Raw genomic sequence first — 14242 nt, 5'->3', positions numbered from 1 at the left:
TTGGGGAATTCTTTGCACATCCCTTTGCCGCGGCGTGACTCAGGCAGCCCCATAGCGGCACAGCGTGCCCGCCCCACGCCGCCCCCCGGGCACCGTTGTAGGGGCTTTTTGTGCCAAGGCTTCTATGGGGCGCAGCATCCCCGGCTTTACCAGCTGTGGGCACAGCGGGAGCCCCACGGGGCCTTCGGCTCGGCTGCTTTGATGCAAATTCCCCGGCTCTGGCTGTTTCCACTCGTTCTTACGAGATGCATCACGCTGGGCGGTGGCTGCGGGCGCCGTGGCCTCACCCTCGCGGGGCGCAGGGCGGTTGGTCACCAGCGCCATCGCCGCGACGTCCCCGTCCCCATCCCCGTGGCATCCGCATGAAACACAATAATTCTGGATAATTCTCAGACTTTAGGTTTGCGCTGGGACAGGGGAACCCCCAACCCGCCGGGTGCCAGAACCCCTCGAGCGCCTCGTGGCGCTGCGGCGGGGAAGGGCTCGATACCATCAGGCGAGCAGGGGGAGCGCGGGGCGTTGCAAAATGTCCTGGCTTGATTCATGTTTTCCCTCCCGAGCTTGTGCGCTGGTTAATAATTCAGCAGCGTCTGGCCCTGCTCCGCCGGGGCTGTCTGGGTCCCGGTGTCCTCGGGGTGGCCGGGCTGCCTGCTCTGCTGATGGGGTCTTGGGGGGCACCAACCGAAAGGACAGAGCGCTGAAGCACTTGGAGTCTCCAGGAGCCGCAGCACAGCGGGAAGGGGCTGAGCAGCACCAAACGCCGGCCTGGTTGCGAGGAAGGAATTTGGGTTCATTGGGTTGATGCGATTTAACAGGCGTTCACTGGTTTAATTAAATACCCCAACGCTGCGTGCCAGCTGCCGTCTCTCACCTGCTTCAGGGCGTCCTGGTGGTGCTGGATTAGTCCTGCCCGAGCGGGGCTCTGCCCGTGGGGGCTGTGCCGCCACAACCCTGGCGTTTGCCATCCCCATATTGCGGGTTGTGCCTCTTCCCCGCTGCTGCGGGGGCTTTTCCTCCTCCCCATTCCATTGCCCGCCTTGCGGAGCCATCGCCCTGCGCAGCCGCTGCTTTCCTGGCCTCGCTGCTCGGCTGTGTTTGTGCTTGGGGATTGAGGGTCAGTGCTGGGCACCGTATCAGTCAATATGTTCATCAATGAGGGAATAGTGACTGGCAGCAGGTTTGCTGGTGACACCAAGCTGGGAGGAGTGGTGGCGCTGGAAGCTGTGCTGCCATCAGAGACCTGGACAGGCTGGAGAGCTGGGCAGGGAACAATTTAATGAAATAGAACAAGGGCAAGTGTAGAGTCTTGAATGTGGGCAGGAACAACCCCAGGTTCCAGTGTAAGTTGGGAATGAGCTGTTGGAGCGGTGAAAAGGGACCTGGGGGTCCTGGGGACAGCAGGGTGACCATGAGCCAGCACTGGGCCCTTGTGGCCAGGGAGCCAATGGCACCTGGGGTGGGTTAGAAGGGGTGGTCAGTAGGTCAGAGAGGTTCTCCTGCCCCTCTGCTCTGCCCTGGGGAGACCACACCTGGAATCTTGTGTCCAGTTGTGGCCCCTCAGCTCCAGAAGGACAGGGAACTGCTGGAGAGAGTCCAGCGCAGCCACCAAGATGCTGGAGGGAGTGGAGCATCTCCCGTGTGAGGAAAGGCTGAGGGAGCTGGGGCTCTGGAGCTGGAGAAGAGGAGACTGAGGGGGGACTCATTCCTGGGGATCAATATGGAAAGGGGCAGTGTCAGGAGGATGGAGCCAGGCTCTTCTGGGTGACAACCAGTGACAGGACAAGGGGCAATGGGTGCAAACTGGAACACAAGGGGTTCCACTTAAATTTGAGCAGAAACTTGTTCCTGGTGAGGGTGTCAGAGCCTGGCCCAGGCTGCCCAGGGGGGTTGTGGAGTCTCCTTCTCTGCAGACATTCAAACCCGCCTGGACCCCTTCCTGTGGAACCTCAGCTGGGTGTTCCTGCTCCATGGGGGATTGCACTGGATGAGCTTTCCAGGTCCCTTCAACCCCTGACATTCTGGGATTCTGTGGGATGCCCGATGGGTGGGGACGTGGTCAGAGACCCCGTGTTTGGGGCTTCTGGCTCCTGGCTGCCCCCTCCCTGCATAACCCCACCTCTTCTTCCCCCCCAAGACGTGGAGCAGATGGCTATCGACTGGCTCACGGGCAACTTCTACTTCGTGGATGACATCGACGACAGGATCTTTGTCTGCAACAAGAACGGAGTCACCTGCGTCACACTGCTGGACCTGGAGCTGTACAACCCCAAGGGGATCGCGCTGGACCCAGCTATGGGGTAGGAGTCCTGCTCGGGGGTGGGAGGTGACAGCGTGAGCCGTCTGTACGTCTGCGTCCGCCCTCTTTCTGGGTGGAACGTGGCATTCTGGTTCTGAGGTCCTGCTTTTGCCCTTCTTGCGCAGCAAAGTGTTCTTCACGGACTACGGGCAGATCCCCAAGGTGGAGCGCTGCGACATGGACGGGCAGAACCGCACCAAGCTGGTGGACAGCAAGATCGTCTTCCCGCACGGCATCACCCTGGACTTGGTGAACCGACTGGTTTACTGGGCTGACGCCTACCTGGACTACATTGAGGTGGTGGACTATGAAGGCAAGAACAGACACACCATCATCCAGGGCATCCTGGTGAGCAGGGCCGCAGGGGCAGGGGGGTCTCCCACAGAGTGGCCGGGGGCACGGCGGAGCTGGAGGGCACTGGGCCACGGGTTCTCATGGGCCCCTCATCATTAGAAAGACATTGAAATACTAGATGGAGAGCAGAGGAGGTGATGGAGCTGGTGAGGGGCTGGAGCACAAGTGTGATGGGAGCAGCTGAGGGACCTGGGGGTTCAGCTGGAGAGCAGGAGCTGAGGGGAGACCTTCTGATCTCTGAACTGCCTGAAAGGAGCTTGGGGCATGGAGGGGGTTGGTCTGTGCTCCCAAGGGATAAAACAAGGGGAAATGACCTCAAGTTGCACCAGGGGAGGTTGAGGTTGGATCTGGGAACAATTTCTTCCCCAAAGGGCTGTGGGGCATTGAACAGGCTGCCCAGGGCAGTGCTGGAGCCACCATCCCTGGAGGGGTTTAAAAGGCGTTTAGACGAGGTTCTTAGGGACGTGGTTTAGTGCTGGAGTTGGGTGAGGTTATAGTTGGACTCGATGATCCTGAGGGTCTCTTCCAACCGAAATGATTCAATGATTTTATGTCTCCTAAATTCCTTGTGGACGCCTGCACGGTGCCTTCCAGATCGAACACCTCTACGGGCTCACCGTCTTCGAGAACTACCTCTACGCCACCAACTCGGACAACGCCAACGCCCAGCAGAAAACCAGCGTCATCCGCGTCAACCGCTTCAACAGCACCGAGTACCAGGTGGTGACGCGGGTGGACAAGGGGGGAGCCCTGCACATCTACCACCAGCGGCGACAGCCCACAGGTGGGACCCCGGAAAGGAAAAGCGGCTGCTTGGAGCCCAAAGGCCAAGTTGGGGTGGGGATGGGGATGAGGATGGGAATGAGGATGGGGATGCGGATGAGGATGGGGATGGGGATGGGGGTGGGGATGGGGATGGGGATGGGGATGGGGGTGGGGATGGGGATGGGGATGGGGATGGGGATGGGGATGGGGATGGGGATGGGGATGCGGATGGGGATGGGGATGGGGAGGGGGGTGAGGATGGGAATGGGGGTGGGGGTGAGGATGGGAATGGGGGTGAGGATGAGGATGGGGATGAGGATGAGGATGGGGATGAGGATGGGGATGGGGATGGGGATGGGAATGAGGGTGGGAATGAGGATGGGGATGCGGATGAGGATGGGAATGAGGGTGGGGATGCGGATGAGGATGGGGATGGGGATGGGGATGGGGATGGGGGTGGGGATGAGGATGGGGATGGGGATGGGGATGCGGATGGGGATGGGGATGGGGATGGGGGTGAGGATGGGGATGCGGATGGGGATGGGGATGGGGGTGAGGATGGGAATGGGGGTGAGGATGAGGATGGGGATGAGGATGAGGGTGGGGATGAGGATGGGGATGGGGATGAAGGTGAGGATGGGGATGGGGAGGTGAGGATGAGGATGGGGGTGAGGATGAGGATGGGGATATGAGGGTGGGGATGGGGATGGGGTGAGGACAGGGATGGGGGTGGGGATGGGGGTGAGGATGAGGGTGGGGATGCGGATGAGGATGGAGATGAGGATGGGGATCGGGATGCAGGTGCAGATGGAGATGGGGATGGGGATGAGGATGGGGATGGGGATAAGGATGGGGATGGGGATGGGGATGGGCTGCACCTTCCGAGTTCCCTCTCCTCATGGGATTGGACACCAAAAATGGGTTCGCTTGCCCTGGAGCCTCCGATGGCCAGGAGCTCTGGGGGGAAGGGACCCCCCTATCGCCCAGAGAGCCGCTGTCAGGCTGGCAGCACCCACAAGACCATCTCCCGCGTCCCCGCGGCTGCAGACGAGCGTGGCCAGGCCAGCTCTGCCCTGCTCTGGCTGCTGGTGGCCGCTGGAGCCCGCGCTCTGCCTTGCAGTGAGGAGCCATGCCTGCGAGCCCGACCAGTTCGGCAAGCCGGGGGGCTGCTCCGACATCTGCCTGCTCGGGAACAGCCACAAGACCCGAACCTGCCGGTGCCGCTCCGGGTTCAGCCTGGGCAGCGATGGGAAGTCCTGCAAAAGTGAGTCCTGGGGTGCGAAGGGGCCGGCGCTTGTCCCGGTGCCACCCTGGTGACGGTTGTCCCCGTGACCCTGCAGAGCCCGAGCACGAGCTGTTCCTGGTGTACGGGAAGGGGCGTCCGGGCATCATCCGCGGGATGGACATGGGGGCCAAGGTGCCGGATGAGCACATGATCCCCATCGAGAACCTCATGAACCCCCGCGCGCTGGACTTCCACGCCGAGACCGGCTTCATCTACTTCGCCGACACCACCAGCTACCTCATCGGGCGCCAGAAGATCGACGGCACGGAGCGAGAGACCATCCTGAAGGACGGTGCGTGGCCGAGGGTCCAGCCCGGCGCTGGCATCCCCTGCGGTGACGGCCGTCAGCACATTTCCTTGTGTAACAGCAGCGCTCTGTCCTCTCCCTTGTGTCTTTGACCCTTAAAACTAAGCTCTGAAGCTGCTGTTTGGGTTTATCTGTAGCTAGAGAGAGGTACAGAGCACATGCCCCAAGTTCCACGTGGCCTCGGTACCCTGGGAGGGCTGGGGGGTCCATCATCCCCATTGGTTTGAGTTGGGAGTGGGTGGCGCCGGACACCCCTTGAATCACACGGGGCTCTCGCTTCCACTTCTCGTCGGCCCTATTGATGAGCTCCCGCTCCTCCTTTTTCCCCAAGGCATCCACAACGTGGAAGGGATCGCCGTGGACTGGATGGGGAACAACCTGTACTGGACGGACGATGGCCCCAAGAAGACCATCAGCGTGGCTCGGCTGGAAAAGGCCGCCCAGACGCGGAAGACGCTGATCGAGGGGAAGATGACGCACCCCCGAGCCATCGTGGTGGACCCTCTGAACGGGTGAGGGTGACAGGGGGGGACAGGGTGGTGACAACGGCCTCTCCTGCCCGAGCTGACGTCTCGGAGCAGCGGTGGGGTGGGCTGCGAGCCGGCTCGTCTGCCGCTGTCACAGCGCGGTGTCCGTGCAGGTGGATGTACTGGACGGACTGGGAGGAGGATCCCAAGGACAGCAAGAGGGGCAAGATAGAGAGAGCCTGGATGGATGGTTCCAACCGCAACATCTTCATCACCTCCAAGACCGTCCTGTGGCCCAACGGGCTGAGCCTGGACATCCCGGCTAAGATCCTGTACTGGGTGGACGCTTTCTACGACCGTATTGAGATGGTTTATCTCAACGGCACCGAGCGCAAGGCAAGTGGAGGCCCCTTGGACGCTGATCAGGCCATGGGCAGCCAAGCTGTTGTTGGCCACGTTCAGCCATGCTCCCCTGTCCCTTCCTGTCCGCTCCCAATGTCCCTGTTGTGGTTGACCCGGAGCGGGCAACGCAACCACGCAGCCACTCACTCACCTCCCGCAACAGGGGAGAGAATCAGAAGGGAGAAACTTGGGTTGAGATCAAGACAGCTTAATAAAATAGCAAAATACTAACACACTACTAGTAAATATACGTAGAAAATAGAAATAAAGGATGCTCAAAGCAATTCCTCATGAACACGCTGAGCAGGCAGTGCCAGGAAACGGCACCTGGTCCCAAAGCCGATCCCAGAGAGGGAAAAGAGAGGGAAAAGGCAGAAAGGCTCAGAGGCCTCTGCAAAATGGTAAAAGCCGAACTAAACGTCCCAACCTAAAACTCCCCCGGCTCAATAACAAGAGCCAACAGCAGAGAAAATGGAAGAGTCAACCAGAAGGTCCCAAGTGTCCTTAAATAATTCACAGGATGCTAATGGGCTGGACCGCTCTGGTTGCTCAGTGTGGGTGTCAGTGCAGCTCTGTCCATCCATCCCCTTCCTCGCTGCCTCACCCCTGTGGGCAGAGCTCAGAGTGTCCTTGGCTCTCAGAGCAGAGCCATTCAAACCATGAACCCTGTGCTGGGCTGGGATCTGCTTGTTCTCAAACTGAGTGCAAACCATGAGCTGGGAAAAGCAAGGTTTGTAATGCAGGAAGAAAATCAACCCGTTTGCAGTCCAACCAGCGCGGTCCCTTGCCCTGTCCTGCCACACGGGGTGTCCCCCCAGCTAACGTTGAGCCTCTCTGCACCCACAGATCGTGTACGAGGGACCCGAGCTCAATCACGCCTTCGGGCTGTGCCACTACAGCAGCTTCCTCTTCTGGACCGAGTACCGCAGCGGCAGCATCTACCGGCTGGACCAGACCTCCAAGGTGGTGAGCCTGCTCCGCAACGAGCGCCCGCCCATCTTCGAGATCCGCATGTACGACGCGCAGCAGCAACAAGGTGCCCGGCACGGTGGGGACCCCGCGGCGAGGGGTCGGGGGCAGCCCCCGTGGGTCAGCGGGATGCTCTGGGTGCCAAGTCCTGGTTATTCACCCCCCGTCTTGAACTTGGCAGTGGGATCCAACAAGTGCCGCGTCAACAACGGCGGCTGCAGCAGCTTGTGCCTGGCCACCCCGCGGGGACGGCAGTGCGCCTGCGCCGAGGACCAGATCCTGGGAGCCGACTCTGTCACCTGCCAGGGTAGGCGGCCTTGGGGACATGGGGAACATGGGGTGTGCGGCTCTGCTCTGACACATCAGCAGCAATGGGCTGGGGGGCTGGTTTGGGGAGGTGGGTGCTCCCTGCACCCGCAGATGAGCTGTGTTCCCGGCTCAGGTTTCTGCTCTGCAGCCAGCACGGGGCAGAGCCGGGTCCAGGGCTGCGAGCCCGCGTGATGCTGTGCTTCACCAGCTTAAATGAGAGAGGTGAAGCTCTGCCCCTTGCTCGTGGGCTCCACCTTTGTTTGGTGCTTAGGAGCGGGTGCACGTGGGCACGAGTGTCTGTGAACACTCTCAGGCTTCTGGGCGGTCGTGTGGACACCCTGGGGACACAGGACTGTCCCTGCTGCCCTCCACTTGGTTAAAATCATCCCTTCCCTCTCCTTTTCCCTTGCCAGCCAACCCGTCCTACATCCCCCCTCCGCAGTGCCAGCCCGGGGAGTTCGCCTGCAAGAACAACCGCTGCATCCAGGAGCGCTGGAAGTGCGACGGGGACAACGACTGCCTGGACAACAGCGACGAAGCCCCCGAGCTCTGCCGTGCGTAACCACCTCCTGCGCGGCGCGACAGCGGTTGATGTGCTGCTGGGGCGGCAGGATTGGGGCTGGGCTTTCTCCAGATGTGGAACCAGTGGTTGGATTGGGGTCGGGTGGCCAGGAGCCCTGTGTTGCCTCCCCAGCTCTAGGAGGGGAGTGGGCTGGAGCGGTTGAGGGGGGATATTAGAGGTTCCCTTCCCTTTGCTCTCTGTTCTTCTCTCCACCAGCCGTGGAGAGGAGTTGGGGGTGGGATGGAGAAGGGCAGGTCCTGAGTGTGTCTCCCCACAGACCAGCACACCTGCCCCTCGGACCGCTTCAAGTGCAAGAACAACCGCTGCATCCCCAACCGCTGGCTCTGCGATGGGGACAACGACTGCGGGAACAACGAGGACGAGTCCAACTCCACCTGCTCGGGTGAGGAAGCTGCCCCGTCCTCAGGGAGCAGCGGCAGAGCTGTGCTGAGCCACGGCCTTCACTGGCCCCTGGCACCGCCAGCTCCTAAAGCTCTGTCTGTCTGTCTGTCCCCGGGCCAGCTCGGACCTGCTCCCCCAACCAGTTCTCCTGTGCCAGCGGGCGCTGCATCCCCATCTCCTGGACGTGCGACCTGGACGACGACTGCGGGGACCGCTCCGATGAGTCTGCCTCGTGCGGTGAGCTGGGCCGGGGAGCGCTGGAAGCACTGGGAGCACTGGGAGCGCTGGGAGCGCTGGGCCCTTTGGGGGAGCGCTGCTCCTCGCCCCGCCGATGGGGCCAGGTGTGAGATGGGGGCTCGGGGTGTCTCCGCCATGCTGACACTGCCTCCGCCTCCTCGCAGCCTACCCGACCTGCTTCCCCTTGACGCAGTTCACCTGCAACAACGGCCGCTGCATCAACATCAACTGGCGCTGTGACAACGGTAAGGACCGGAGCCGCGCCGCAGCCGAGGGGGCGCGGTGAGATCAGACGCAGGGGTGCCAGCCTGGCAGGAGCCCCCGTCCCTGCAAAACCCACTTGCGCTGACCCGCAGAGCCCAGCCCTGCAAGGAGGAGGCTTTAGCTGGAGCTGTGAGCGCATCCTGCAGCACCGAGCCCCACGTTTCCCTTGGGGGAGCGCACGTTGCAGGGATTGTTTCAGCAGACCTTGGTGTTCTTTGCAAGGTGGCCGAAACCCTGCCCCAGTTTTCAAGGCGAGCGGCTCGTGCGGCTGCGGGCTGAGCCGTCCCAGAGCCCCGGGCAGGCAGGAGAGGTCTCAGGTCTGGCCTTGGATCTGTTCCCAGGACCAGGCTGGGTAGAGAGGGTTTGCCCCAAGGCTCCCCAGTCCCTCCCCTGCGTCTGCTCTCACCCCCCGGCCGCTCGCGGTGCCTGCGCAGCCTCTGTGTCCCTCTCCATGTCCCGGCGTCACTGTGGTTTCGTTCCGCTCTCTGTGCGTGTGCCGTGTCGTGGTGTTTTGTTTGTCATTGTGCCCACTCTCCTGTCTGGTTGGTTCTGTGTTTCAGAAAAAGATTGTGGGGATGGCTCTGACGAAAAGAACTGTCCAAAACCTACCGGTTAGTGCATAGATCAACATGCACCAGCCCCAACCTGGCCCCACGCAGCCCCCAAACCTGCCCCCCTAGAGTGCTGAGAGCTCCGGGGGTGCTCCTATAGACACCGGCAATGGCCCCCGGCTCTGGCAGTGCCCCCTATCTTTGGCAGTGCCCCCTATCTTTGGCAGTGCCCCCCAGCTTTGGCAGTGCCCCCCAGCTCTGGTACACCAAGTGTGTTTGGTGAAGCTGCTGGTGGTGGGATCCTGGAGCAGTTCTGGCTCTGCCGCTGCAGGAGCTGCCGAAGCCACCGGCAGCCCCAGTGCCGTTGTCCCCGCGTCTGTCACCAGCTCCCCTGTGCAAACGGCCTTTAGCTGCAGTGGAGTGGAGCCCTGTGGTGGTTCCAGCCCCTGCCTGGTGTGGCAGCACCCTCAGGCAAGCGACACCCCCCAATTGGCCATACCAGCCCCCTGGATGTGCCCCGTAGGGAGCGCACTGTCCCCAGCCCCCCACACCCGGAGCGGCCCCGCGCGCCCTCCCGGCCCCCCCAGGTTCATGGCTGATCTATGCAGTTTCTGTGTTTCATTTTCTCTGTGCGCTGCTGGTGCTGTGGCGGGGGGGGCGGGAGGGCCGGGGGGTCTCTGCTCATCCTGGCCTCCCCGCGGGGGTCCGGCTGCGAGGGGCTGCCCGGCGCCCCGCTCCTGCCGCCCGCGTGGAACTGGTCCATCCCATCCCTCTTGTTCCCGCTTCCCCGCTCTGGCGAGGGATCTGTGCCTCGTCCCTCTTGCTGTGGCTCCGCCAGCCCCCCAAGCTGGCTGGGCACCCCCTGAGCCCCCTCCCGCTGCCCTTCCCTCCGCAGACAACGACTGCGGGGACAACAGTGACGAGGCGGGCTGCAGCCACTCCTGCTCCAGCAACCAGTTCAAGTGCAACAGCGGGCGCTGCATCCCCGTGCACTGGACCTGCGACGGGGACAACGACTGCGGGGACTACAGCGACGAGACTCACGCCAACTGTACCAACCAGGGTGAGGCCGGGCTGGCCCCGCGCCGCTCCTCGGTGGCCCCGCGGGGGTCCCAGGTCCTGCGGGCGATGGGGGGGTGAGCGCAGTTGATGGAGCCTCTCAGGCGTCAGCTTTGCTGCCGTCCTGCCTGGAGAGCTGAAAGCCCCGTCAGTAGAACCCTCACTTCCAAACAGGGAATCTCCCCACCCAGGTAGCCCCTCTGGGTACCCCCAGTTCTCCTCCTGCCCCCCAAGCCCCCCGGCTCCTCCAGGCGCAGGGGGTGACCGGGTGCTGTGTCCTCCCACCAGCCACGCGCCCCCCCGGGGGCTGCCACACCGACGAGTTCCAGTGCCGGCTGGACGGGCTCTGCATCCCCATGCGCTGGCGCTGCGACGGCGACACGGACTGCATGGACTCCAGCGACGAGAAGAACTGCGAGGGGGTCACCCACGTCTGCGACCCCAACGTCAAGTTTGGCTGCAAGGACTCAGGTGAGAGCAGGGGAGGGGGGAACCTGGGCAGGAACAACTTCAGGTTCCAGCAGAAGTTGGGAATGAGCTGTTGGAGCGGTGAAAAGGGACCTGGGGACAGCAGGGTGACCATGAGCCAGCACTGGGCCCTTGTGGCCAGGGAGCCAATGGGACCTGGGGTGCGTTAGAAGGGGTGGGTCAGTAGGTCAGAGAGGTTCTCCTGCCCCTCTGCTCTGCCCTTGAAAAAGGGTTTAGTTCAGATACTATCAGGATACACTTGGAGAACATATACATATGCATACATATATATATATATGTATATATGTATAATATATGCAGCCATAGCACCCTGAGAATGCCTGATCTGGGAAGCTAAGCAGGGTCGGGCCCGGTCAGTACTTGGATGGGAGACCAGCTGGGAATCCCGGGTGCTGTGGGCTGAGCCAGCACTGGGCCCTTGTGGCCAGGAAGCCAATGGGACCTGGGGTGGGTTAGAAGGGGGTGGTCAGTAGGTCAGAGAGGTTCTCCTGCCCCTCTGCTCTGCCCTGGGGAGACCACCCCTGGAATCTTGTGTCCAGTTGTGGCCCCTCAGCTCCAGAAGGACAGGGAACTGCTGGAGAGAGTCCAGCGCAGCCACCAAGATGCTGGAGGGAGTGGAGCATCTCCCGTGTGAGGAAAGGCTGAGGGAGCTGGGGCTCTGGAGCTTGAAGGCATTGGGGTGACACCAGCTCCGTGGCAGCCAGAACCCCGAGTAACTGAGACAACATCTCCTCTGTGTGTGATCTCCCCTCTCGGCAGCCCGCTGCATCAGCAAGGCCTGGGTGTGTGACGGGGACAGCGACTGCGAGGACAACTCGGACGAGGAGAACTGCGAGTCGCTGGTGTGCAAACCCCCCTCGCACACCTGCGCCAACAACACATCCATTTGCCTCCCCCCCGAGAAGCTCTGCGACGGCTCCGATGATTGCGGGGACGGCTCCGACGAGGGCGAGCTCTGCGGTGAGCGCATGGTGGCCCCAGGACATGGGGTGTCCCCAGGATGTGGGTGTCCTCAGGACGCGCAATGTCCCCAGGACATGGGGTGTCCCCAGGACGTGCAGTGTCCCCAGGACATGGGGTGTCCCCAGGACATGGGGTGTCCCCATGATGTGCAGTGTCCCCAGGACTTGGGGTGTCCCCAGGATGTGGGTGTCCTCAGGACGCGCAATGTCCCCAGGACATGGGGAGTCCCCAGGACGTGCAGTGTCCCCAGGACATGGGGTGTCCCCAGGACATGGGGTGTCCCCATGATGTGCAGTGTCCCCAGGACATGGGGTGTCCCCAAGACGCACAATGTCCCCAGGATGTGCGGTATCCCCAGGACGCACGGTGTCCCCAGGATGCAGGGTGTCCCCAGGATGTGTGGTGTCCCCAGGATACATAATGTCCCCAGGACGTGGGGTGTCGCCAAGATGCACAATGTCCCCAGGGCGCGTGGTGTCCCCAGGATGCATGGTGTCCCCAGGCTGGCAGTGGGACGAGGACCTGATGAGCGCGTCCTCTCTCCCCGCACAGACCAGTGCTCCCTGAACAACGGTGGCTGCAGCCACAACTGCACCGTGGCCCCCGGCGAGGGCATCGTCTGCTCCTGTCCCCTGGGCATGGAGCTGGGCTCGGACAACAAGACCTGCCAGATCCAGAGCTACTGCGCCAAGCACCTCAAGTGCAGCCAAAAGTGCGAGCAGGACAAGTACAACGTCAAGTGCTCCTGCTACGAGGGCTGGATGCTGGAGCCCGACGGCGAGAGCTGCCGCAGCCTGGGTGCGTGTGGGGCGCAGGGCTGGCACCCCGCTGCCTGTCACAGAGCGTCCCCAAGTCCCCCGGCTCATGGAGGCAGCAGCAGTGGGGCTGATGGGCACAGCCCCTTCTGACCCTGCTCTGCTCTCCCCAGACCCCTTCAAGCCGTTCATCATCTTCTCCAACCGCCACGAGATCCGCCGCATCGACCTGCACCGCGGCGACTACAGCGTCCTGGTCCCCGGGCTGCGCAACACCATCGCCTTGGACTTCCACCTCAACCAGAGCTCGCTCTACTGGACCGACGTGGTGGAGGACAAAATCTACAGGGGAAAGCTGCTGGAGAACGGGGGTGCGTGGCGCTGGGTGGGGGCCAGATGAATGGGATGGCTCTGGGGTAGGGTGGATGCTGGAGCCCACAGCCCCTGTAGCGATCCCATCCAAAGTGGCTTGTTATGTAGGAGTTAATTAGCACTCCCAGCACTTCCCTAATGGTAATTGCAGCCCAGCAGCTGGGAGCACAAAACTGGGTCACCTCCCTATCAGTGCTGTGGGGCAGGGACACCGGGACCCGGCACCAGGACCATGTGTCCCTGCCAGTGAACCCAGTCCAGTGCACTGGGAGCTGTTCTGGACTGGGGTGTGATGGTGGCAAGTGGGACAGGGAGGGGACACCAGCCTGACCCCCGTGGTGCTGTCCCGCAGCTCTGACCAGCTTCGAGGTGGTGATCCAGTATGGATTGGCCACCCCCGAGGGCCTGGCTGTGGACTGGATCGCCGGCAACATCTACTGGGTGGAGAGCAACCTGGACCAGATCGAGGTGGCCAAGCTGGATGGCACCATGCGAACCACACTGCTGGCTGGGGACATCGAGCATCCCCGCGCCATCGCCCTGGACCCCCGCTATGGGTACGGCAGGAGGGGGGGTTCATCACCGGGATGTGGTGGCATCCTGGGGTGGTTTAGAAGGGGTGGTCAGTAGGTCAGAGAGGTTCTCCTGCCCCTCTGCTCTGCCCTGGGGAGACCACACCTGGAATCTTGTGTCCAGTTGTGGCCCCTCAGCTCCAGAAGGACAGGGAACTGCTGGAGAGAGTCCAGCGCAGCCACCAAGATGCTGGAGGGAGTGGAGCATCTCCCGTGTGAGGAAAGGCTGAGGGAGCTGGGGCTCTGGAGCTTGGAGGAAACTGAGGGGTGATTAATTAATGGTGATCAATATATAAAGGGTGAGTGTCAGGAGGATGGAGCCAGGCTCTTCTGGGTGACACCCAGTGACAGGACAAGGGGCAATGGGTGCAAAGTGGAACACAGGAGGTTCCACTTGAATATGAGAAGCAACTTGTTCGTGGTGAGGGTGGCAGAGCCTGGCCCAGGCTGCCCAGGGGGGTTGTGGAGTCTCCTTCTCTGCAGACATTCAAACCCGCCTGGTTCCTGTGGAACCTCAGCTGGGTGTTCCTGCTCCATGGGGGGATTGCACTGGATGAGCTTTCCAGGTCCCTTCAACCCCTGACACTCTGTGATCCTGTGATCTTTGGCCTGTTACACAGGGACCGGGCGGGGTGCGGAGCTCGCTGTCCCCGTGCTGACCGTCCCCCTCGCTGTCCCTCGCAGGATCCTGTTCTGGACGGACTGGGACGCCAGCCTGCCGCGCATCGAGGCCGCCTCCATGAGCGGCGCGGGCCGGCGCACCATCCACAAGGAGACGGGCTCGGGGGGCTGGCCCAACGGGCTCACTGTCGACTACCTGGAGAAGCGCATCCTCTGGATCGACGCCAGGTGGGACCAGGAC

General features: G+C 62.3%; 1 protein-coding gene and 1 long non-coding RNA gene across 5 annotated transcripts in view; one reads left to right on the top strand and one right to left on the bottom strand.

The window, feature by feature from the left end:
• LRP1 (LDL receptor related protein 1) overlaps positions 1–14242 on the top strand; it is an 86544-nt gene that overhangs the window by 38542 nt on the left and 33760 nt on the right. For 3 of the 4 annotated variants that reach the window (XR_011735998.1, XM_065858804.2, XM_065858803.2), the window contains exons 7-26: positions 2135–2297; positions 2422–2644; positions 3245–3434; positions 4536–4679; positions 4756–4992; positions 5339–5519; positions 5648–5870; positions 6723–6912; positions 7027–7152; positions 7568–7708; positions 7994–8119; positions 8239–8355; positions 8520–8600; positions 10066–10233; positions 10518–10700; positions 11478–11678; positions 12234–12479; positions 12610–12807; positions 13161–13365; positions 14065–14229. Coding sequence is in view for 3 of the 4 variants with exons in the window: in XM_065858804.2 (XP_065714876.1) it covers positions 2135–2297; positions 2422–2644; positions 3245–3434; positions 4536–4679; positions 4756–4992; positions 5339–5519; positions 5648–5870; positions 6723–6912; positions 7027–7152; positions 7568–7708; positions 7994–8119; positions 8239–8355; positions 8520–8600; positions 10066–10233; positions 10518–10700; positions 11478–11678; positions 12234–12479; positions 12610–12807; positions 13161–13365; positions 14065–14229 (3508 nt within the window). In the remaining variant the exon portion in view is untranslated. The remainder of the gene's footprint in view (positions 1–2134; positions 2298–2421; positions 2645–3244; positions 3435–4535; positions 4680–4755; positions 4993–5338; positions 5520–5647; positions 5871–6722; positions 6913–7026; positions 7153–7567; positions 7709–7993; positions 8120–8238; positions 8356–8519; positions 8601–10065; positions 10234–10517; positions 10701–11477; positions 11679–12233; positions 12480–12609; positions 12808–13160; positions 13366–14064; positions 14230–14242) is intronic. The other variant, XM_071800068.1, reaches the window with a different exon arrangement.
• On the bottom strand, positions 384–996 carry LOC139825801 (uncharacterized). The gene is made up of 2 exons (XR_011735999.1): positions 872–996; positions 384–765 (listed from the first exon to the last, which is right to left on the bottom strand). It is a non-coding gene; the product is annotated as an uncharacterized lncRNA (long non-coding RNA).

Source organism: Patagioenas fasciata, chromosome 28, assembly GCF_037038585.1.
Source record: "Patagioenas fasciata isolate bPatFas1 chromosome 28, bPatFas1.hap1, whole genome shotgun sequence".
Classification (NCBI taxonomy): Eukaryota; Metazoa; Chordata; class Aves; order Columbiformes; family Columbidae; genus Patagioenas; species Patagioenas fasciata.
This window is presented reverse-complemented; position numbering and strand designations above follow the sequence as displayed.